At 45.4% G+C, this 26351-nt stretch overlaps 1 protein-coding gene across 1 annotated transcript; it reads right to left on the bottom strand.

The window, feature by feature from the left end:
• Window positions 1-1194: 1194 nt before the first annotated feature.
• On the bottom strand, window positions 1195-24167 carry LOC126209888 (UDP-glycosyltransferase UGT5-like). Its single transcript, XM_049939011.1, has 4 exons — window positions 23334-24167; window positions 17087-17309; window positions 14697-14916; window positions 1195-1474 (listed from the first exon to the last, which is right to left on the bottom strand). Exons 1-4 carry the CDS (start codon window positions 24165-24167, stop codon window positions 1195-1197), a joined length of 1557 nt encoding a protein of 518 aa, XP_049794968.1.
• Between the last annotated feature and the right edge of the window lie 2184 nt (window positions 24168-26351).

Below are 26351 nucleotides of genomic sequence, written 5' to 3'. Positions count from 1 at the left end.
GTTTCATTTAAGTAAATAAAATTTTATTAATATTAAATGGGTTTCCTATTATAGATAGAGTGATTATTAAAAGTGATATTATATTTTATGTGTATATAGAAGATAGTATTGGTAGTGTGGTTGGATTTAGTAGTCAACCTGTTGAACCTAATGAAAAATCTGTTGTTATTCATATTCCTAAATTTGTCCCATTTGAATTAATCAATATAAATTTTAAAAAGGTGATGGAAGGTTTCTAAAGCATACTGATCCCTTTCATCGAGAAACAAATATTGCTTCATTTAAGCCTAATGCTGAATTTGGTGGATCAGTAATTCATGAACCATATTATCCTGTATATATTCCAATTTGTGATACTATACAGGAATTATAAATAACTAGAGCTAATGTAAATGATAATTGAATTGACTTCAGTGGAGCTTGTGTGTCATTGTTTTAGAAATGTCTTAATAAATTTTTATCCTTATTGAACTCCATCATCACCATTGAGTCAAAAATTATATTTATGAAATTTGGAAGGAGGGCTTTGTGTTCTCATAATAGGAGCACATAAAGTTTCCCTACTCTTTACTGCTTTTGAGGAGTACACACATCAACACAAACTTAAGATTTCACTCTTTTCTTTCTTCCAGGTCCTTTGGACTACTTCATGAAAATTTGAAGGTCGATCCCAGTATTTCTTTGCTCAGAAACGAAAAACCACAAGCGTTACATTACTACTGTAAGAATGCAAGACAACCAACAGTGTAACTGGCAGCTGAAACTCAAAGGAGCATAAGAAAGTCGCTGGTTTTATGAATTCAGACAAAAAAAAAGGCATAGACCTACAAGTGAGCACTATGAAGGCTGCTATTTAAACAATTATTTGTTACCTTCAGATAAGTACTTGGCATTATATTCGCAAAAATCATACGTGAGACTCACCAGTATTTGGCACATTCAAGGTACCTTGAAGTCGTGGGTGCATGGCAAGTAAGTGGTGTGTTGGCATCAGTTAGCATTGGCATCACAGAGTGCATTACTAAGAGGAGGTTAGACGCCACGTCCCTCAGAGAGATTCAGAAATGTAAGATAGTGAAGCAGGGGAATGGGACAAGGTTCAAATGGGGTCCTGTATGTGCCATGTAGTTCCTGAATCTTACACACGTATTTCCCAAAAAGTGATGATGAGAGTCCCTCATGGTCACACACCTATCAGGTGGTTTTGAGCTTTCTCCCCTTGGCCTGGAGCACAGAGAGAAGCCTCCTCACTATAAGGTGGGCAGCGGTGCAGCCACTGATGGCGACCACCAGGAGGAAGGCGATGACATCAAGCAGCCAGCGCTGGAACCAGTGGAGGTCCAGCGAGGCGCAGCGCAGGTGGGGCGCCCCCTGGTGCCTCAGGGTGTACTCCGTCCACCAGACGGCCGTCTCCAGGGCTGTCTGCGGACGGTCCCGGTAGATGGCCGACAGCTGCTTCATGCGGTCTCTGTAACTAAACATGAATACATGTCTTATTACCCACTCCATACCGAGCTAAGCTGCTCCTCATGTGGAGGTATCATCTCACCATCAAACATAGGAAATCTCATACAGTGACTCTTGTAACGTTTCTGCTATGATGAGTTCCAATAATTTTTCAACAACTTTCCTCATTTCATACACTAAACATATCAAAGGGATACCAACAAGGAAAGGTTCCAGTATTTTATCCAGTACACACCGAAGTGGCTGAGCAGCACTCAAAAAGCAACAAGAAACCTGCCCTAGGAGGCAATTAAAAATGAGGCATTTCCTTTATTATGTAAAACCTTTACGCTATTACCCATTATATATAGTAAATAGACAAATCAATCACCTCCCCCCGCCCTCCCACCCCCCTCCCCCCCTCGCCTGAGTCCTTAAGGAATCCAGTTCTCATCTAAAAACAGCTGTGAACGTCAGATTACTTCACAAATGCGTTAACACGTTACATTTTTGACGTTAAGCACCTGAAACCCTTATGGTTCAAGACATTGTAGTTTTTCGCACAGCGCAATGTCTATGATGTCATATCTCCTGAACTATGTGTGGTACAATGTCTGCAAAATGAATAACTACTAGTATTAATTACAATAAACAATAAATTAAAACGCCACGATTGATGCCGGAGCTTAACTGCACGAATAACGAACATTTAGCGAGAGATAAACTGTTTTCTTCTCATGATTTTGTGCGTTACAAGTAAGAACAAGTTAAGAAATCGATTGAAGTTATGTTTAAAGTTTCTTTCAAGTCTCTGAAATCTCTCATTTATCATGCACTGGATGAGTGTAGTCTGGGTAATTTGCAGTCTGCTTTAAGAGGACCTTGTTCTTCATACTGTTCAGTGCTTACGACGTCATATCATCTGAACTAGGCGTCATAGAATGATATAATTTTTCAAATACATTCACAGGTGTATATGGGCACTGCCTGGAAAACGTGTTATGGATAGAATTAGTAGTAAAGAAATAATGAAAATACTGAAAATGTTGTTCCAGATGCAGATGTTCTTCTCCATCAAAAGCGAAAATTAAGTAAGCGATAAACTTTTTCCATTTCATTATTTTGTTGAATGTCAGCTATAATAAGTCTGTAAACTGTTTGAAATTATGTGTAATGTTTGTTGGAAGTCGCTAATAGGTCTCGTACTTAAATACTTGATGAATATGGTTTGGGTAATTTGATCACTTGAGTTATGCTGCCTTAACACGTATATACAGTTAGTCATACAGCAAGATCCACTTTGGCCCACTTTGTTTACATTTTTGACATCACATGACCGTGATGTCATCATCATCATCATCAGCATTTATATATGAGGCGCTCAGTGCACAATCGAATCAAATCACATTAAGAAAGTTTTGTGAAAAATAAACATAAAGAGTGTGCTGAATAATTAATAACAGGAACAAGTTTTAAAAAATCTGAATGATAGGAAATATTCCGTATACTGTCTTCTCATATTAAAGTAGGACTAATTTAACTCTGTTATATGGTATTTCGAACAGAAAAATATAATTTCGGACTTGAGTCTTTTGTGTACAGTATGTATTTTACTTGTAGCCTCCACTTCATTCCAGAGCTCAGCTTCTATTACCGAAACAGTAAGGAAAACACATATTTGATTATGTAATTATATTCACTGTGTTTGGTTATAACAAATATTTCCGAACAGGAAGTTATGCAACTTGGACTCGAAGAAAAATACGAGTATATTCACTTCTGTCTGCTTGCTTTTGCATAGCTGGGAAAGCTCTTGTGGCATTGTCACATGAAAGGCTCTTGAAAACACTTTCGTTACTGGTCAATGTTTGGTAGAACGAGGGCCCTGCAAAATTTTACGTAAGTATGTCTTGGGATGGCTCGGCTTCTTTCTTCAGTCAGCTTCTTAAAATTCCACATCAGGGTTAAGAGACTGCTTAAACATTATGGTAAAAGAAGATCCCCTCCCCTCCTCTCCCCCCCTATCTCATGCCAGTCATAGTCCACAATTAAAATCAACCAGCCAATCAAAAATTCGAGATGGCGGAAATATCCTAATATTAGGCTTTATGCACCATATGTGCTCAATCTCCAATCGAGGTGTAAAAAAAGTGTCAAGTTACATTTTTTTCTGAAAGATATCTGCGTCTGTCGTAAAAATTGTGTCAAGTTGCAGCATAAAAAAGTTATTAGGTTGCATTACTCTGAAGGATAACTGCATACTTCTGTCTTAAATCATTCTTCTATTAAAATCATGCATAAAATTGATGCCTGCTTTTATGGCTTCGACGCCAAGTTTTCTTGTTGCTGTCATTTGCATCACAGATGATGGTCTAAACATTCTGCGTGGTGTCAATTTGGTCTATATCGTGTCTCCCTACCACTTTCGCGCAACGACACTCTGAGCGTGTTTTTTAGGAAATCGAATAGTTTGAACCTGGGACCTGTTGCTGGTAAGGAGACGCCAGACCACACATGAAATGTAGAATTCAGAAGAGTTCAGTGAGACTAGCGATGATATAACCAAATACTTAATGATTTCAGCGTCAGCTCCACTGCACTCCCTGTAAAAGAATCTTAATACTAACTAAATTTAGTGGAAGGGGTTCAAGGCTTTCCTATTTTTAGTTGTTAGCTGCTAAAATAACGTCGAAAAAGCAGTTAAGTTTGCCATTGGAAATTTTATTCTACTCACAAAACATCGTTTATAAATTGCACTATTGATAAAAGGAAATGTTTTAATACAGGATGGTAAAAACCAACTGCGTTCAACAAAAATGTGAACGAATATTCCCTGAATGGGTTTCCAAGTTCTACAATGGATCGAAGGATGACCTATGCCATATCACATCTATAATCAAGGTTTAAATTAAGTTTCACAAGAGAGGAAACTATCAAAATGGTCTACAGTGACCCTCAATTATCATTAATTACTTATCTAACTTGTCGTAAATTGCAATGGCTGATGTGGCTCCTCAATAACTATATAACAGAAAAATCATCGCGTTTCAGATTTTTACTTCAAGTGGAAAATATGAACACCATGAGCTTTAACTGACGATCGACACTAGTATTACGCAAAAAGGGGATGTAACAGATGAGACTTCTGCAGTTCTGAGTGAAGCTTTATGCGCTGTTATGCGGCATCGTGTGCGTTCATTACCTTGTCGGTGTTCGTTAGGGGGCGGCGGCCGGCGCAGCTCCGCTCACCTCGCCGTCTCCAAAACAACTCTCCTCTAACTTCTCCTTACTACAATTTACCGAAGTTGGTTTTAAAAAAAAACTACCTGGCTTTGTTTTCATCTGACCAATCAGGGTCTCAATGTTAAACTTAAGCTCCGCCTACAAAAATTCTGTCTATCCAATGAGAAACGTTATACTTTTCGTGGTGGGGCAATGTTTTTAAAAGTTTGCAACGTAACAGACACGCGAAAAAGTCTCACGCTAAAACTTGCAGCTGGTGTGGTCCTTTTAGCGTTATCGTAAGATCTATACTGTTCTTCTGGAGGGCTTTATCTTTTAACATGGGCTAGGGGGTGGTCCTAACGTAACAGAGACGCGAAAAAGTCTCACGCTAAAACTTGCGGGTGGTGTAGCCCTTTTTGTGTTATCGTAAGATCTATACTGTTCTTCTGGAGGGCTCTAGCTTTTAACATTGGCTGGGGGGTGGTCTTGAAGTAAGAGAGACGCGAAAAAGTCTCACGCTAAAACTTGCGGGTGGTGTGGTCCTAGCGGTTAGCTAGCGACGTGGGTGTCCGTCCCTTATCGTAGGGCCTTCCAGCTTAACACGGTTCTGCTCTCAGCTTCTGTTCTCGTTTCTCCCCTCGGAACTGCGTCTGTCTCACGGTGGGAAGCTATGACATGCATTTAGGCATTCTTGTGTTAGTCTGTGGTATTCCATTTGCTCACTCGTTACTCGTATTACTTTGGTTAATTTAATGTCACGATTTATTCGGAGCTATGTGACATACTACTGGATTTTCTTATCATGTCAGGGTTTTCATGGAAGGTGTTGGATTTGCCTGACACCTTACAAGGGGTTTTGGAATTCCAGCCTGAACCGACATTCCCCCGCTTCTGAAGCTCCGTTCGCTTTGTTTCGGTGCCGACAGAGCTCGCGAGATCGACATTCAGATCTGCAGTGAGGTTTGCAGCTGTCACTCTCTTATGTGCCGTCACAATCTTCTTCAATGATCGTTTGTCACGATCACTAAAGACACACGTGTTGTGACTCAGCGGCTCACGTTTTCCCGCTTTCCCTCTATTCGCCACTAATCTCTTCAAACAGCAAGAAATAATATTAATTGAAAGCCGCTTGTCTGATTTTGACGAATAAATACGGTACTGCAACTATTGTGTTGTTCAGAAGTACGATGCATCGTCCTTCCATCCAACACAGACACTGCGGTATCGTATTTATAATCCGAAACCGGGCAAGTGACTCTAAATTAATGTGTCTCCCCTGTACAGACATATACATAATGGATGTAGTAGTTCAGGTTGCAGACACATGGTTTACAACATACGGCAGTTTTAATCTGGCCTTGAGTCGTGCACGGATAGCCTAATGGTGAGGGGGCCGCTCGTGATAGGCGGGAAATCCGGGTTCGAGTCCCGAACCGCACAAATTTTCACCGTTATACACCTTATGGTTGCCTTTATTCGCAACTGTGAATACATTTCTCATGTACTTCATTGACTTGTAACTTTTGATCTTCTCTACCAGGACAGCGGTTTCCAAATGTGCTCCTCATGGGATGTAGCGCTAGCAAAAATACTTCATGAGCGGTCTGATGGGGAAGCGGTGAAGACAGCGGATGGAATAGGCAGCACCAGGACGCGAAGCCAGGGCCATGCAACACCAACCATTACGATCCGCGATTGCCCCCCCCCCCCCAAACCAGAGACCGCGATACCACTTCCGGAACGTGCGATTTGCCCAGCTGTTGCAGAGGAGCCTGCAGTGCGGCCTCTATAAAGATACGAAATTGACAAGAACTCGACATGTCGCCTGAAGGTGACGAGTAGGAATCTTGTCGAAACGTTGCCGCAGAACGACGCCTTGACTCGGGTGATAATCGGACAAGACTTCATCATCGAGAATGGCTGGCAGCTCGTGGCCTAGTGACTCTGTGTCGCCTTGCGCGTCCAGTGAGCAGGTCGTAGTTAACTTCCGGCTGTGCCGCAACGCCGCTTGTGTCGAAACTACTCAGTCTTGTTGGTGTATCGGCCGATGTCACATCGTAGTTGCGCAGCGGAGTTGGTTGTCGTTTTCCTCTTGGAGGCGGTGTTTTCTGCCCGAGCCATTGTGTCTGTCGAGTCTCCTAAATCTGTTCCTCGTCGAGCTACTGTTCGTTTCAGTTTTGACACGAATATGCGTCGTGTTCAACCCGGCTCCTTACAAACGCCTGGTTGGCTGATGTTATCCGTGTTACACATGATCAGGTAGATACTGCTTACTTTCATTCTCATTTGTATGCATTCGTTGTCAAGTTTTGTGATCCCGTTCAAGTAGAACGGTTCCTCACTTGGGTTGGTTCTAAAGTGTTGTTTACACATCGAAATGGTTCCGTTAGTCAAGTCCTCCTTGGAAGTGCGACAATAGAGTATACTCGTTTCTTAAAACAGCGTTGCTTCCGTTTGGAGTAATACGGCATATCCGATCGGAACGCTGGTCAGCACAACATCACTTCCAGTGTTATAATGGTATCCGGACTGTAGACATGTGCGTTAAAAAGAATATTCCTTCCCACTGTTTGTGATTACCGGATCCATGTTACGTATGCAGGGCAAGAAGGAACATGTTTTCTCTGTAACAAAAGCGGTCATCTTAGATCCGACTGTCCGCGCCGTACTATTGTTCTGACGTCGTCTTATCAAAAACGTCTTCCTTGAACATTAGTAGACATAGTGTCATCGCAGTCAGCTGTCAGTCAGTCTCCAGCTACCCCCTACTTCTTGCGTATTTACACCGTTACCGGAGCGTCCCAGTGTGGGACGACGGCTCCTGCAGCGCACGTCAAACGCCGGCGGACTGAGGACGGTACAGATTTCGAGGACGCCCCACTCCAGTCTCGGTCGTCTGACACGGCGTAGACAGAGGGTGCACCTTCTGGCGATAATGAATTGTCTACTGAAGTTAACTGTGATTCCAGTATTACCAGAGCTGATGTCGCTGCTTCTGTTCATGTAGAAATGTGTGTTGAATCTGCGCCCCCCACTTCACTCTTAGCAGCCACGGTTCCCGTGAGTTCAGATGTTCCTGCTGAGACGTTGCCTGCTGGCCAGTCTTAACAGTGTTCCGATGAAATACCACCCCTCCTCCATGCTGAGACGGTGGAACAAAATGACTCTACGGGTTCTCTTCCTGGTGATCAGGAGATGTCACCTGACACCTGTCTCTTCTGTACCTGATGTTGCTGTCGGTCGTTCTGAGATGTGCTCCCCGATTTCCGATGAATGCAGTGGCGATGGCTCCTCTGTCAAATCGGAGCTTGACGTGCCCCCAACACTTCCACATCAAGAGTGTATATTTCCACGGAGTGGTGTAAAACAGCGTTTTCAACCTGCAAGCGCAGCGGCAAGCCGTAAAAAGAAAAACGAGCATTCCTCAGCTTCCAGTGGGGAGGATTAGAATTATACCTTCTTTCCACCGCCTCCGGACGTTGAGGAGAGAAGGGCGTGATGAGTGCATTTTGCTTTGTGTTGTTTTATTGACCTTACATGTGCTAATGGATGAAGGCGTATACATCTATAACCCTCAATGTTAATAGGGTACGTTCCCAATTACGGCTTGCTGCGTTACGCCCGTATATTTACGATTCCCAAGCCGATATTGTGTGTTTACTAGAGGTATTATTTGATGTGTTTTGTCTTCCTGGATGATGTTTTTCAATGTCGCGCCTGAAAATGCTACCGGTATGGCTTTGCTTTATCGAGATGGAATCCCGCTGACGGTCTTAGAAACGCTAGATGATGGTCGCGGTACAGGATGTAGTTTTTATGACCTCACCTTAATTTTTCTGTACGCTCCGTCTGGATCCGGTCGTTCATCCGATCGCGTGCATCTGTATACAGGGTGTTACAAAAAGGTACGGCCAAACTTTCAGGAAACATTCCTCACACACAAATAAAGAAAACATGTTATGTGGACATGTGCCCGGAAACGCGATATTTCCGTTAGAGCTCATTTTAGTTTCGTCAGTATGTACTGTACTTCCTCGATTCACCGCCAGTTGGCCCAATTGAAGGAAGGTAATGTTGACTTCGGTGCTTGTGTTGACATGCGACTCATTGCTCTACAGTACTAGCATTGTTGGTGATGTCTTGATTGGGCCCCATGTTCTTCCACCTACGCTCAATGGAGCACGTTATCATGATTTCATACGGGATACTCTACCTGTGCTGCTAGAACATGTGCCTTTACAAGTACGACACAACATGTGGTTCATGCACGATGGAGATCCTGCACATTTCAGTAGAAGTGTTCGTACGCTTCTCAACAACAGATTCGGTGACCGATGGATTGGTAGAGGCGGACCAATTCCATGGCCTCCTCGCTCTCCTGACCTCAACCCACTTGACTTTCATTTATGGGGGCATTTGAAAGCTCTTGTCTACGCAACCCCGGTACCAAATGTAGAGACTCTTCGTGCTCGTATTGCGGACGGCTGTGATACAATACGCCATTCTCCAGGGCTGCATCAGCGCATCAGGGATTCCATGCGACGGAGGGTGGATGTATGTATCCTCGCTAACGGAGGACATTTTGAACATTTCCTGTAACAAAGTGTTTGCAGTCACGCTGGTACGTTCTGTTGCTGTGTGTTTACATTCCATATTAATGTGATTTGAAGAGAAGTAATAAAATGAGGTAGGTCTAACATGGAAAGCAAGCATGTCCGGACACATGTCCACATAACATGTTTTCTTTATTTGTGTGTGAGGAATGTTTCCTGAAAGTTTGGCCGTCCCTTTTTGTAACTCCCTGTATAAGGAAGAGGTTGTTTATTTACTCCGACGGAACCCGCGCAAGATTTTGTTGGGGGGGGGGGGGGGGACGATTTTATCTGCGTCTTATGTCGTGTAGATCAGACCCCCAATTATACATATTGTCGGGAACTTAATGATATGGTGACGTCTTTGCATCTCCGGGATACTTGGGTTTCCAGGTATCCTACATTGGTGCGGCTTGCGTTTTTTTACAGCTACTGCAAGTAGCCGATTGGACCGCTGTTATTTATCTGCCCCCATATGTAGTCAGCTTCTATCGATTGATGTAATACCTGCCAGCTTCACTGATCACTGTGCTGTTTCCATGACTTCTAACCACGTCCCGCAGCGGGTCCATCATTCGCGCCCTTTACGGAAGCTGAACACTCTACGTCTCACGGACCACTCTCTGGCAGGCATCATCACAGACGTATGGCAGAGGACAACCCAGTCCCAAGCGCGTTATCCCTCACTTATAGAATGGTGGGTTGCTTTTGCTAAATCCCGGATTCGAAATGCATTCAAGCATTTCAGCGCTGAAAAATCGGCTGAAATAAGGCGGACTAGGCACTTTAATTATGTTGTCCTTCGCGATCTTTACGATGATGGTCGTGATGCCCCGTTGAGAGTTGTCGACGCCCACCGTGTGAAGGCGAAACTTATACAACTCAAACTTAGGCAAATGGATGGGGTCCGACTGCGTTCCCAGACTCGTTCAATCGTACAGGATGAGTTGACCTCTCTCTATCATCTTCTCCGGCTTCACAAGCGATCTCAAAGGACGTGTCTTTCTACCATTCGTTCTCTAGATGGGCGTGAGTGGTCCTCCCAATCTGATACCATGCATGAACTTTACCAGTACAATTTCGAACTCTATACCGAACTGGATTGAGACGGTCCACCGTCTGTTGAGTTTACCTCCTTCCTTGATAGTCTTGTTACGCCAGGTCTCCAGGAAGAGTTTTTCTCTGTATTCCGTCCCGACGATATACTTGATATTGCGGCTCGGTCGAAAAAAATGGTTCAAATGGCTCTGAGCACTATGGGACTTAACATCTATGGTCATCAGTCCCATAGAACTTAGAACTAATTAAACCTAACTAACCTAAGGACATCACACAACACCCAGTCATCACGAGGCAGAGAAAATCCCTGAACGCGCCGGGAATCGAACCCGGGAACCCGGGCGCGGGAAGCGAGAACGCTACCGCACGACCACGAGCTGCGGACTACGGCTCGTTCCCCTAACACAAATCGCCTGACTTCAATGGCCTTCCCAAAGAATTTTATATTCTATTATGGTCCCTAATACGAGATACGATAACTTCCATGTTGAATGAAGTGATCCACGGAGGCCTTCTCCCGCCCAGCTTTAAGGTTGGTAAAACTGTCCTGATCCCCAAAACAGCGGTGACGTTTGCGTGTGGATCAGGTCTGTCCGATAACCCTCTTCAACTATGATTATAAAATAGTAGCGCGAGCGGTAAATAGCCGACCATCGGTATTGTTGGCTACCACCATCGCGAGCCATCAAAGTTGTCTTCCGTGTCGTACTCGCCTGACTCCCGTTGCTGAATGTCGTGATTTAATTTCGATTGCTTCCACCATTCCCGTGCCAGGGGCTTTGCTTTTCATTGATTTTCATCAAGCGTTCGACCGCGTTCATCGTGGATTCCTTACGCGAGTATTGACGACTGTTGGTTTTAACGATGCTGCCCGACGGCTGTTTAGCTCTCTAATTACTGGTACTCGGGCGTCCATTGACGTAAATGGCCGTCTTACTTCCCCCATCGCAGGGTGTCAGGGCGTCCTTCCAGGGAGTCCATTATCTGTGTTGTTCTACGTGCTGTTTCTGGAATCTTTATTGCGATGTATAGCTGCTCGTTTGGGTGGCTGGTCGCTGTTGGGAGAAAGGTTTAACCGTTCGTGCATATGCTGATGACGTCATGGTTCTTCTCCGTACCCATGATGGTATACCACTGCTGAAAGAAGTTTTGGATGCCTTTTGTCGTCGCATGGGAGCGCGGGTTAATGACCTGAAATGTCGCTTACTCAGTCTGCGAGGATTGGCGCTGTTGAAAGTCCATGGGCTTTGAAGGTCACCCTATATCGATCGTTAGTTGTTATAATTGACAGTTTACCGCTAAAGATGGCTACGGTAAACTGGAAGTCTGTCACGGATAAGATTCAGGGAGCAATCATTGAACACAAGCGTCGCTCTTTCTCACTTCTTCATAGGATCCGGCCATGGAAACGCATGTGTTAAGTAAGGCTTATTTTATTGCACAAATCTTTCCACTTCCTGCGATGATGTACCGCAAGTTTCAAAGTTTAACTGGCACGTTTATATGGCGCAACTCTATATTTCGCATGCATTATGGGGTCATGGCGCGCCCCCGTCTGCCGGGAGGTTTGGGCCTCCCTGACATTCGGGTTAAGGCTTCTGACTTATTCATCCGTCGCACCGTTTTAACATGTCTACGTGCCCCCCACTCACTTACAGCTCGCCTTCATGACTGTATCCGACCGGCGACTTTAACTTCTCCAGTAGATATTGGTAGGATTAGTTATACTACGGCACGTTAAGGACTTCTTTCTTGAAGTCAGTTATTTAGGAGTAGATATCCTTTCGCAAGAGAATCTCTCCCTAAAAATGCTGTTAAGTCGCTGGCCAATTCCTCATACTATTCCCTCTGTGGAAGCCCCGTCGTTAGAAAGGAAATGGAAGATCGTTTGGTCTAAAGTTAGCCTCCCGATTTTCCCGATGGAAGTGGCGTTCTCGTGGTACCAAGTTGTTCATGATATTGTACCTACCAACGTGCGACTTTTTCGTATTGGCCTCAATGTGACGGATCAAATGGTTCAAATGGATCTGAGCAGTATGGGACTTAACGTATGAGGTCATCAGTCCCCTAGAACTTAGAACTACTTAAACCTAACTAACATAAGGACATCACTCACAGCCGTGCCCGAGGCAGGATTCGAGCCTGCGACCATAGAGGCCGCGCGGTTCCAAACTGTAGCGCCTAGAACCGCTCGGTCACCCCGGCCGGCGTGACGGATCGCTGCAATCGTTGCCATGAAACTGATACATTCTATCATCGGTTGACCTCTTGCGGCCATGGCCATTGTAGATGGCTTCGTCGACAACTGGCTTTCCTCCTCAGGACGTCGGAGGCGGCTATCTCGGGGGAGATTCTCGTGCGTCCCGATTCATCCTTCTTTCCTCGATCGAAGAACAATACCATCATGTGGCTTGTTGGACTTTATGTCCACTACATGATGGTGAGTGGATATGACGCAGATCCGGGTGCCCTTTTCCAATATATGGCCACAGCCCATTTGACGAGGTTCAGGATGCCACGTTATCGTGAGCTTTTTTCTAGTATGCTGTGTCTTTTTTTTCATCGACAAGGAGTTGGATGAGTTGTAATCCCCCCCCCCCCTTTTTTTTTGTGGACACTCTTGTTTGGATTTAAATGTTACACGATGTAGAAGTGACGGTGGAAAGAAGGTGCTGGCACGTTAAAATTAAAGCCATATTCGTTCATACTTTCACATTTAACCCTTTTGTTTTTGTCGAAATGACTTCTTTTGTTTTATTTTAAATTGATTGCCTTAAATAAGTGCTTTCGAGGAAAAAAATATGATTGGCGTTTGTGCAGTACACGAGAGTCGTGGGCGAGGCAAAGGCTCTAATCCTGCTATAACTAACTTTTTAATTTATATTTTTTGCTTCACTGGTCACATTATTTGAAAAAAAAAGTGGCTAGCGTTGCTGCCTCTGGATCACGGGGTCGCGGGTTCGATTCCCGGCCGGATCGGGTATTTAATAAAAAAAAGGTGATGTAGGGATTGGTACATTTGCCTAGTAAGGAGGAAACTCAGATTCAAGTCCTGACCATGGTACAAATTTTGATTCATTGCTTCAGCCTCTATCTTTATCGAAGTCAAACTAGCTGTTAGACCGTTTCTGAATACATATTAAACATTAAAATAAATTTACAGCACTCTTTGCAGTAGGTTTATCATGTATAAATAGAACAAAATGCACTGCTAACCGATCAGTCGTTATCCATAGTACTACACGAATATAAGTCATAGTTCAACGTTACTACCATATATCAAGAAAAGATCTAGATAGATTTACTTCAGATTTTTACACCTTACGCTGATAAACGTTCAGGTGGACATAGGTTATAAATATATGGGAAAGCTTTTTAGCAAAAATCTTGGAAACTTCTTGACCAATTTACTTCAGTTTTTTGCACAATTGGAGAGACATAGGTAGCATATTTGTAATATATACATACACACACACACACACACACACACACACATACATACATACACACACACACACACACACACACACACACACACACACACACACGCACACACTTATAAATGAAGACAGCCACAGTTTAATGGTGTTACCAAAAATTTTCTAAAGTTCTTGACCAATTAAAAAAAAAGTGGCTAGCGTTGATGCCTCTGGATCACGGGGTTCCGGGTTCGATTCCCGGCTGGGTTGGAGATTTTCTGTGCCTGGGCTGGGTGTTTGTGTGGTCCTTATCATTTTATCATCATCATCATTCGTGACAGTGGCAAAACTGGACTGTGAAAAAATTGGGACTTTGTATGGGCGCTGATTACCGCGCGGTTGGGCGCCTCACAAACTAAACATCATGATCATCGAAAATCGCCGAGGTAGCCTGCGTTTCCACACATCCAGATGTTGTTTCCAGGCTACGTTGTAGTGAAGACCACCACAGCTCACCCTACCAGCCCGCTGATAGACACACACTGTCTTTTCCCATGCGTCAACTGCCTCGCTTTGTGGGGGCCAGTCACGTTTGGCGCTATAGTCAAGCTGGCATCACGTCCAGGTTTGAGTGGACGTAATAACTTCCCGCCCTTGATATGAGGGGAGGAATTAGCCGCGTAAACGGAGTGGGGAGAGTGACTGCCCTGCACACACACACACACACACACACACACACACACACACACACACACACACACACGAACAGAATAACAGCTTCCATCCACTTGAATAATGAGAAATTCGTCTCATTAATAAAACAAAGGAGCGTTTCGGTGTGTAATATTGTTCAGGCAATTATAGTAATCTGATGAGCAAATCAGGAGGTCTGATAGTACAAGAGCAGCCTGAACCAAGTGTTCGGGTTGGAGTCAGCCTCAGAATGGTACCTTACCTGGGATCTATGAGCACTTGAGTCAGCGCCTTGAGCACAGACTCCTTGGTGAGGTTCAGATTGTCCAGCTGTAGCGCCCCTCCGCGCGCCACAACCCTTCGCAGGTTGACGTACTGGTCCGCGAAGAAGGGCACGCCCACCACCGGCACCCCGTGCTGCACCGCCTCAGACGTGCTCAGCATTCCGCCGTGGCTGACGAACGCCTTCACGTTAGGGTGCGCTGCAAACAGTGGGCGCAAGGAGGGCGGCCGTGAAAACCACGCGCTGTGGGGTCCCGGAAACCAGAGCTTCGAGATACTACAATGATATATCACATCCAGTGTTCCTAATTTCTATCTTATATGGCTCGTTTTTGGACAAGTAATCGTCTTTGGGGCTACATCAGCAGTTTAAAGAAAATGGTTTAGTGCACAGAGGATTACTTATGGATAGGGCAATGAGCGATTTCCAGAGGGAAGTTCAGTCATAGGATTATTACCACCAGAAACGAACCGAACCAATGGCTGTCCCTGTCTTCGTCGATTGCTGCGAATCTTTGGTTGACAAAAAAAAAAAAAAAAAAAAAAAAAAAGAAAAAAAAAGAAAAGAAAAGAAAAAAAAAGGAATGAAAAGAAAAGCACAATTAAGATTTGTAATATGAGGGGCGTTCAATAACTAATGCAACACCTTTTTTGTTTTGGACAATTTCGGTAGAAAAAAATGCGGAGTTTTTTGTGGGATGTCGTGGAGCATTCCGCTTCATCCACTACAGTTTCATCAAGTTCGGATATGTCGCGGCGCTATGCATTGTCAGCCTCGAAAATAGCTTGTGTAAAGGAGATGCGTTCCAGGCACAGAGTTGTGATTGAGTTTCTTTTGGTAGAAAACTAGAGGACCGCCGATATTCTTAGGTGCCTGAAAGTGTCTACAGAGACCTAGCAGTAAAGAAAAGCACGGTGAGTCGTTGAGCGAGGCGTCTGTCATCATCGCAAAACGTGGCGCAAACCTGTCTGTTCTCCAGCGTGCCGACTGGCAGCACACAGCTGTGACACGTGCAGTGCTGGAATGTGTGGACGCTCTACTTCGAGGTGATCATCGGATCACAATCAAACACCTCGCTGCAGAATTGGACGTCTGGGTTCCTCGCCACCAAATACACACATCAAAAAATGTTTTGCAACACCCCATTCCCAGAACTCCTGAAGATAGACGTTGACTATGCATATTGTATCACAGACACAGTCCCTTTGACTGTTCAGAGATGTCACTAAACCCATCCGAAGGTGTAAACAACCATGAATGAGGTACATGGCTCGTGTTGTCTATAGTTCAACCATGCCTAGACAGTCAATACCGCGTTTCGATCGCGTCCGCATTGTTACTTTGTGCCATGAAGGGCTTCCAGGCGTCTCAGAGTGAACCAAAGCGTCAATGGACAGTGAGTGACTTGGAGTGACAAATCGCGCTGTATACCCTGTGGCAATCCGACCGGAGTGTTTCTTTTGGCAAATGCCTGGGGAATGTTACGTTCCAGGTTGTGAAGCGGCAATGATGAAGCACAGAGAAGACGTTGTTCAGGTATGCGGTTGTTTTCTGAAGGTTAGGGTGGGAGTACCCTTCTTGGGAGTAAGAAAACGCTAAATGCGGTAAAAGATGAACATGTTGTGCAGAATTGTGTACTGTGAAAACCAGAGGAGCGGTTTGGAGACAATGGTTGTATCAGGATCACAATGCACTCTGTCATAAAGCTGCATCTGTGAGGTAATGGTCTGCAGGCAAGAAAATTCCTGAACTGGACTGACAAGCTCAGTTGAAATGAGCTAGAACGTCGACTTCGCTTCAGAGTCCGCCCTCACTACCTTCTCTGGTCTCTTCTAGTAATGATGAATGGCCTGTGATTATTCTACAGACACTGACACGTCACTGAAAGTCTCCCTGGCACAGTTAAAGTCGTCATGAGGGTGAAGTGTGAACACATCCCATATTAATGTCCATTAATAGGTGGCTGGGTACTTTGGGTCAGATAGTGCACCTGCACACCGTTTGTACACTCTTTTGGCCGAACTGAGAGCATTATCAATTTTAGCTGCAATGTTACCACAGTATTGGTGTGTTATCAAATCCCCTTAGGTCCTCTCTAGAGTTCTGCCCCTCTCCTATGTCTACACCCATTACTATTCTGATTCCGTATAACCGAGCGGCACAAAGAAAAGACTTCACTCCCATTAGCCATGTCATGGTTGGTGGACCACTTCACCGCCAGGTACCAGCTCTGCACCGACAGTACCCTCAAATGAACACTTTTCCCTTTCAACGGAGTGAATAATATTTTGTCCGGTGAGTGTATTTGCTTGTTGTCGTGTAAACACGTTAAAGCGTAGTGCGAAAAGTTCTCAAATAATATATCTTACCGAGAATATCGTTCTGGGGAGCCCACTTGATGATCTTGACGTTGGGTGGCTGCCCTGGCAGGGAGAGTGACTCCCACTTCCAGAGCACCTTCTGGGGCAGCTCCCGGAAGGCCTCCAGGAAGGCTCGCAGCTGGTTCTCCCCCAACTTGTCGCTTCGCACATTCGTGCCCAAGCACATGTATATGACGCCCTGGGGCGCAGAGTCCAGGTAATTCTGTAGGTCCTAGAGGGTAGGAACGCACAAAAATGAGGATGACCCTTCACAAGTAGTTATCAACAAAGACGTTTGTTCACTTGTATCAGTACATTCCCAAATAGGTTATATCGGAATATCGAATTCATTGACATTACACAGTAATGTAAACGTTGTCATAGTTACAATTAATATAATTTGTATTTTATACAGATCTAAGAATTTTTAATACATGTGTGAAAAAGAAGAAACTATTTTCTCGATTCAACTAGTGGTTATGACGCGACTGTTGTAATAAACACCATATGATATGTCAACTAAGCCAATGCATGGACATTGTTTAGCAAAGCAAAAGAACAAGTACAGGGTGTCCAACGAGGTATGGTCAATATCGCAATCACTCGAACCAAAGAAGTCTAGTTAACACGGGCGGTGAAACACGTACCTCAGCGCTACGAGAACTTCTTTTTCTTCGACTCCACCCACGAACTCTCTTCTACTGAAATCTCGTTGCTCTCCGTATTTCGGGACGATGTAGCAGGGACCAAATTAAGAAAAACTGTAAACTAAACCTGGGCTCTAAAATATATACCTTAAGAGCTTTGAGCGCTTGTTCAGTAGAAGAGAAGAGAAGTGTTTCACAGCAGAGAAGATGAAAAAGAGGTCATAGCTCTTAAGGTATTCGTTTTATAGCTCATATTTACCAGAATTTATGCTTCGAATGACTGTCCCTGTCATATCCGTGATTATTGACGAATCCCCCTGGGACGCTCTGCAGAATAAGCAGCATTCGTCATTACACTACGACACAGAACCAGCAATGACTGCACTAGAAATTCCAATTTATTTCTTCCAGTGACTTTAGAAACATCAGTCAGAGACAATGAATGAATTCTGATAGGTAGTGCCAGTGACATCAAACTAAGAATGTAGGATACTAAGAAACCTACAGGGCATGAAACAGAAACCATAAAAATGAGTTTTCTTTCTTCTAGACAGTTTTCCAGACCGACAAGTCCTATGAACGTGTATTGATTTTCCTTTAGTCTTCCTTCCATTATCAACCGCAACGTCAGAATTGCCTCTCTTGTGCATTTACCTTTTCTAAAGCCAAACTGATCGTCATCTAACACCCCTTCAGTATTCTTTCCCATTCTGCTGCATATTATTCTTGTCAGCAGCTGGGATGGATCAGCTGTAAAGCTGATTGTGCGCTAGTTCTCACACCTGTCAACTCTTACAGTCCAACTTCCGTAATGGCTCTTTTTAGAGACGCCCTTTCCTCTTCAACTGCACTATCTACTGAAACATTTCTTATTGCTGTATCTATAGCCTTAGAGAACCTCAAGCTTATCTCCTCATTCCTTAGTGCTTCAGCATCCCACTTCTCTGTGTGTTGTTGTGTGTTCATGCTGGCCAATCTCTTAAGATTACTCTTCATTACATAGTAGTCTGAGTCTATATCTGCTCCTGGATACCCCTTACAATCCAGTATCGGATTTCGCAATCTCTGACCATTTTTAATATAACTGAAATCTCCACGTATCACCGGCCTGTTCCAAGTATACCTTCTCCTCTTGTAATTCTTGAACAGAGTACTCGCTGTTACTAGCTGAAATTTATTACAAAACTGAGTTAGTCTTTCTCCTCATTCCTTGCTCCAAGCCCATATTAATCTGTAACCTTTTTTTCTACTCCATCCCCTTCCACTGCATTCCAGACCCCATGACTATTAGATTTTCATCTCCCTTTACATACTGTATTACCCGATTAGTATCCTCATCTACACTACTGACCATTCAAATTGCTACACCAAGAAGAAATGCAAATGATAAACGGGTATTCATTGGACTAACATATTATACTAGAACTGACATGTGATTACATTTTCACGCAATTTGGGTGAATAGGTCCTGAGAAATCAGTACCCAGAACAACCACCTCAGGCCGTAATAACGGCCTTGATACTCCTGGGCATTGAGTCAAACAGAGCTTGGATGGCGTGTACAGGTACAGCTGCCCATGCAGCTTCAAAACGATACCACAGTTCATCAAGAGAAGTATCGTGACGAGCCAGTTGCTCGGCCACCATTCACCAGACGTTTTCAATTGGTGAGAGATCTGGAGAATGTGCTGGCCAGGGCAGCAGTCGAACACTTTCTGTATCCAGAAAGGCCCGTACAGGACCTGCAACATGCGGTCCAGCATTATCCTGCTGAAATGTAGGGTTTCGCAGGTATCACATGAACACCATCGCAGGCGCTCCTGTCTGTGATGCAGCGTCAAGGGTAACCGCAGACATGGTCTCCGAGCTGATAGTCTATGCTGCTGCAAACGTCGTCGAACTGTTCGTGCAGATGGTTGTTGTCTTGCAAACGTCCCCATCTGTTGACTCAGGGAGTGAGACGTGACTGCACGATCCGTTACAGCCATGCCTGTCATCTCGACTGCTAGTGATACGAGGGCGTTGGGATCCAGCACGGCGTTCCGTATTACCCTCCTGAACCCACCGATTCCATATTCTGCAAACAGTCATTGGATCTCGACCAACGCGAGCAGCAATATCGCGATACGATAAACCGCAATCGCGATAGTCTACAATCCGACCTTTATGAAAGTCTGAAACGTGATAGTACGCATTTCTCCTCCTTACACGAGGCATCACAACAACGTTTCACCAAGCAACGCCGGTCAACTACTCTCTGTGTATGAGAAATCGGTTTTAAACTTTCCTCATGTCAGCACGTTGTAAGTGTCGCCACCGGCGCCAGCCTTGTGTGAATGCTCTGAAAGCTCATCATTTGTACATCACAGCATCTTCTTCCTGTCGGTTAAATTTCGCGTATGTAGTACGTCATCTTCGTGATGTAGCAATTTTAATGGCCAGTAGTGTACTTTCTCTATCTGATCATCTTCAGTTTTTGACTTCGGCATATATATCTGAAGCATCGTTACCAGTGTTCGTTTCCTGTAGATTCTGATAAGAACAATCCAATCACTGAAGTGTTACACCTCTATCAAAGAATATGCACTGATGGCACGTAATGAAACCGTCGCTGTTTCTCTTTGCTCTCTTTCAAATTTCCGTAGCTCACGGCCAAATGACACAGACCTTTCTTCTTCTGATCACGTTTCTCAACTGCGTACAACAGCAGCTTTTCACTTGCACACAAAAAAGAAGATAAAAACTAACACGTGAAAGTTTTACCTTACAGAGATGGATACTTCAGTGTGTCAGATGCCCACCGATATGAATCTCAGGAACCTGTTCCTACTGGGACTGTACGGAGAACTATTAAGCTTCAATACTCGGCGACCGACACCACATTCAATCCATTATCATTACTTTTTACCGTCAATGCGTTATCCTACGAGGGGCGACCAATAAGTAATACAACATATTTTTTTTCTGAAAGCAGTTTGGTTTTATTCAGGATTACAATACGCCGTATTGCTCCCCACCCTTTTGGCTGCAAAACCCTATTTTCCAATATTTTCCGGTCAGTGTGAGGGCATTACGCCATCTTACATTACTGGCCATTAAAATTGCTACACCACGAAGATGACGAGCTACAGACGCCAAATTTAACCGACAGGAAGAAGATACTGTGATACGCAAATGATTAGCTTTTCCGAGCATTCACACAAGGTTGACGCCGGTGCCGACACCTACAACGTGCTGACATGAGGAAAGTTTCCAACCGGTTTCTCATTCACAAAGAGCAGTTGACCGGCGTTGCCTGGTGAAACGTTGTTGTAATGCCTCGTGTAAGGAGGAGAAATGCGTACCATCACGTTTCTGACTTTGATAAAGGTCGGATTGTAGCCTATCGCGATTGCGGTTTGTCGTATCGCGACATTGCTGCTCGCGTTGGTCGAGATCCAATGACTGTTTGCCGAATATGGAATCGGTGGGTTCAGGAGGGTAATACCGAACGCCGTGCTGGATCCCAACGGCCTCGTATAACTAGCAGTCGAGATGACAGCCATCTTATCCGCATGGCTGTAACGGATCGTGAGTCAACAGATGGGGACGTTTGGAAGACAACAACCATCTGCACGAACAGTTCGACGACGTTTGCAGCAGCAAGGACTATCAGCTCGGAGACCACGGCTGCGGTTACCCTTGACGCTGCATCACAGACAGGAGCGCCTGCGATGGTGTACTGAACGACGAACCTGGGTGCACGAATGGCAAAATGTCATTTTTTCGGATGAGTCCAGGTTCTGTTTACAGCATCACGATGGTCGCATCCGTGTTTGGCGACATCGCGGTGAACGCACATTGGAAGCGTGTAACCGTCATCGCCATACTAGCGTTACGACCGGAGTGATGGTTTACACGTCTCGGTCACCTCTTGTTTGCATTGACGGCACTCCGAACAGTGGACGTTACATTTAAGATGTGTTACGACCCGTGGCTCTACCCTTCATTCGATCTCAGCGAAACCCTACATTCCAGCAGGATAATGCACGACCGCATGTTGCAGGTCCTGTAAGGGCCTTTCTGGATACAGAAAGTGTTCGACTGCTGCCCTGGCCAGCACATTCTCCAGATCTCTCACCAATTGAAAACGTCTGGTCAATGGTGGCTGAGCAACTGGCTCGTCACAATACTTCTCTTGATGAACTGTGGTATCGTGTTGAAGCTGTATGGGCAGCTGTACCTGTACACGCCATCCAACCTCTGTTTGACTCAATGCCCAGGAGTATCAAGGCCGTTATTACGGCCAGAGGTGGTTGTTCTGGGTACTGATTTGTAAGGATCTATGCACCTAAATTTCGTGAAAATGTAATCGCATGTCAGTTCTAGTATAATATATTTGTCCAATGAATACCCGTTTATCACCTGAATTTCTTCTTGGTGTAGCAATTTTAATGGCCAGTAGCGTATTATGAGGGCCTCTCTGCTCGCATGGTACAATATTGGGCGGCGCCGGAACTACCAACATATTGCTGCATTAACAATCTTACCACCACCTACGTACTGATTCTGGCGGAGTGCACCCTTCATTGGGCCAACCACATGGTATTCGGAAAGGTGCGAGATTCGGGCTATACAGTGGATGACGAACAGCAGTTCACTAAAGTTCTTGAGTTCTGGTCGGGTGTGCAGACCTTTCTGAGGCCTTGCGTTATCATCGAGAAGCCGACGTTGGTTAGCATTTTTGTGGCGACGAGGACGCGAAACTCTTTTCTCCGTTTTCCGGAGGATAGTGCAGTGCACTTTCGAGTTGATCGCTGCACGATGAGACAGAATATCGAACAGAATAACCGCTTCAGAGTCTCAGCAATGACTTTCCCGGTGGAGAGTGCGACTTCGATCTTCTTCCTCAGAGAAGAGGTGGCGCCATTGATTGCCGTTTTGTCTCCGGTTCGAAGTGACGAACTCATGTTTCATCGCCTGTGACCACTTTCGACAAAAAATTGCCAAGATCAGTCTCGCAACCAACTCTTCGTCCCTCGTTGCTCTTTATAATCTACTGTTAGGTTGTGAGGAACCCAGACCTTTGAGTGTCCTAACTGTTGGATGAGTGTGTCAGCATTATCAACAGAGACGTCCAAGTGAGCAGCAAGGTATTTGATAATTATCTGTTGATCATCTCGAATGAGAGTGTCTGCGCGTCCCAACACTGCAGAAGTCACAGCCGTGTGCGACTAGCCGAGACGCGAGCGACGGGACAGGTATGCACGATCTTCTTGCGATGATAACAGACGCCATGTCCAACGACTCACCCTGCTTTTGTTCACTGTCAGGTCTTTGTGGCCATTTGCCAGCACCTATGAATATTTGCGACCCTCTGGTTTTCCGCCAAAAGAAACTCGATGACAGGTCTTCGCTTGGGAAGTACCTTCCTTACAGACACCATTTTATAGGCTATTTAGATCGCCGCCACCTATCGAGTCTTCATGGCAGTGCGCGGACTGGAGCCGGAATATTTCACGATGTCCCACAACAAATTCAGCATTTTTTTTTTTTTAACAGAAATCAGCCGAGAAAAAAATGCTGCATTACTTATTGATCGCCCCTCGTATATTGCGATGTTGCCTTACCTTTGGGAGTGGTTGAGGTGGTCTGATCTGCATACCACCCACTGGTACGACGGCCGGGACATGAGGCTGAGGGTAGTGTGTACCCAGGTACGCGTTCACCAAAACTAAACTAATGTTCTTCTCGATCTCGCTGGGCAGTGGTACAGACTCACCGAAGAACTGACGGCTGATTCGATCTTGCTTCGGCATGTACACGTAATTCCGATAGTACCAGACGAACATGTCGAGCAGGAAATTCGTCAGTCTCTGCAGAAATGTCATGTGGTAGGAGTATGGCAGGTTGAATGTGTTCACAAAGGACGGGTTCTGATAGTTTCCCACCAGGTCGTTAGCCCAGGGAGGGATACCATACGCTGTGATACCGACAATTGGAGGGTTTCCGAATTTGGATACGAATGGAAGAAGGCACTCCTGCACCATAACTTCGGCGATTATCAAGTCGAAGGTCTCGTTTTCGGTCAGCTTCATCAACTGGCGCGCACCGTCTGATTTCAGGGCCTTGTCGCAAGTCGCTAGACCCCACTCGAAGAACTCGACCACTTCCTGAGAGTAGCTGAGGTGAGGGACGACCTCGTAGTTGTACTCTTCTTCGTACACTCCGTCCAACACGATGTCCCTGTGGTTGGGCACGGGACGGTCCTCGGGGTCCGGGCTGAGGACGGTAACGTAGTGCCCCCTGGCTGCCAGCTCCAGCATGAGGGCGCGGTTGAAGATGTGGTGGCTGCGAGAAGGCGTGCTCAGCAGGCCCAGGATCCTCGCCGAGTCACAGGGACTGGCCGACAGCAGCAGCAGTGGCAGCAGCAACCAAGGGGTCCAAACGAGGCTCTTACTCATTCTGAAACCGTGAGACCAAACCAACAGTCACAGCCGTCTATCTACAGAATTCAGGAAAATAAATATCCTCATCTGTAAAATGAGACAAAAGGTGTGTGGCCTGAGATGGAGACTTCATTGAGGTGACGTATACTATCTGATCACCCTCCAAGAACTAAGGAATTGGTGACTAGGTATCACGATAGGCGTGCAGGCAATATACACTACGGGCCATTAAAATTGCTACACCAGGAAGAAATGCAGATATTAAACGGGTATTCAATGGACAAATATATCATACTACAACTGATATGTGGTTACATTTTCACGAAATTTAGGTGCGTAGACCCTGAGAAATCAGTACCCAGAACAACCACCTCTGGCAGTAATAACGGCCTTCATACGCCTGGGCATTGCGTCAGACAGAGATTGGATGGCGCGTACAGGTAAAGCTGCCCATACAGATTCAACACGATACCACAGTTCATCAAGAGTAGTGACTGGCGTATTGCGACGAGCCGATTGCTCAGCCACCATTGACCAGACGTTTTCAGTTGGTGAGAGATATGGAGAATGTGCTGGCCAGGGCAGCAGTCGAACATTTTCTGTATCCAGAAAGGCCCATACAGGATCTGCAACATGCTGTCGTGCATTATCCTGCTGCATTGTAGGGTTTCCCAGACGTCGAATGAAGCGTAGAGCCACGGGTCGTAACACATCTGAAATGGAACATCCTTTGTTCAAAGTGCCGTCAACGCGAACAAGAGGTGACCGAGACGTGTAACCAATGGGACCCTATGCCATCACGCCGGATGACTCCAGTATGGCGATGACGAAAACACGCTTCCAATGTGCGTTCACCGCGATGTCGCCAAACACGGATACGACCATCATTATGCTGTAAACAGAACCTGGATTCATCTGAAAAAATGACGTTTTGCCATCCGTGCACCCAGGTTCGTCGTCGAGTACACCATCGCAGTCGCTCCTGTCTGTGGTGCAGCGTCAAGGGTAACCGCAACGATGGTCTCCGCTCTGATAGTCCATGCTGCTGCAAACGTCGTCGAACTGTTCGTGCAGATGGTTGTTGTCTTGCAAACGTCCCCATCTGTTGACTCAGGGATCGAGACGTGGCTGCACGATCCATTACAGCCATGCGGATAAGATGCCTGTCATCTCGACTGCTAGTGATACGAGGCCGTTGGGATCCAGCACGGCGTTCCGTATTACCCTCGTGAACCCACCGATTCCATATTCTGCTAACAGTCATTGGATCTCGACCAATGCGATCAGCAATGTCGCGATATGATAAACCGCAATCGCGATAGGCTACAATGCGACCTTTATCAAAGTCGGAAGCGTAATGATACGCATTTCTCTGCCTTACACGAGGCATCACAACAGCGTTTCACCAGGAAACGCCGGTCAACTGCTGTTTGTGTATGGGAAATCGGTTGGAAACATTCCTCATGTCAGCACGTTGTAGGTGTCGCCTCCGGCGTCAGCCTTGTGTGAATGCTCTCAAAAGCTAATTATTTGCATAGCACAGCATCTTCCTGACGGTTAAATTTGGCGTCTGCAGCACGTCATCTTCGTTGTGTAGCAATTTTAACGGCCAGTACTGTAGAAGGAAGTGAGTAACATTGTGTTGTCACTAAAGAAGTGGGTGTTGTGTATCACTTCATAGACACACTAAGGAGATGTAGGTTACAGAGTGATATGGCAACTGTAGGAAAGCTGGACAGCAGCAGGAATGATTAGCGAACAAATTAACAATGAAGAGGCTTTGAGTGCAAGTGGGCTGAGTCGCTGCCACCAGCCATCCTATCATCCTATATTGCGGTGGCAGATAGCGCTCGAAGTACAGAGCTGCTGGAGTTGTGGCTGCACGGCATTGGTTCCTCCAGATCTCGCGCGACAACTGTCGTCGTCAGACGGAAACTTAGAATTTCGTTGCTATGACGCCTCGTGGAGGGGGGGGGGGGGGCAGGGGGGGGTCTTGTATCCCTGGAAGGCGGCACGTGGGTCTGCTCCTGCAAACTGAAAGGTAGGCCGAATGTAGGAAGCTAGAAGGAGCAGGTGAGGTAGAACACTTGTCACTGCAATTAAAATTGGTTTTACTATGTACTTAACTTTGGCTGAGTTGAGCATGTAGGTGCGAAGCTGTACATCAAGTTGCAAAGTTACAAGTAGTGGCTCGCCCAC

The sequence above is a fragment of the Schistocerca nitens genome, chromosome 10 (genome assembly GCF_023898315.1).
Source record: "Schistocerca nitens isolate TAMUIC-IGC-003100 chromosome 10, iqSchNite1.1, whole genome shotgun sequence".
Taxonomy (NCBI): domain Eukaryota; kingdom Metazoa; phylum Arthropoda; class Insecta; order Orthoptera; family Acrididae; genus Schistocerca; species Schistocerca nitens.
This window is presented reverse-complemented; position numbering and strand designations above follow the sequence as displayed.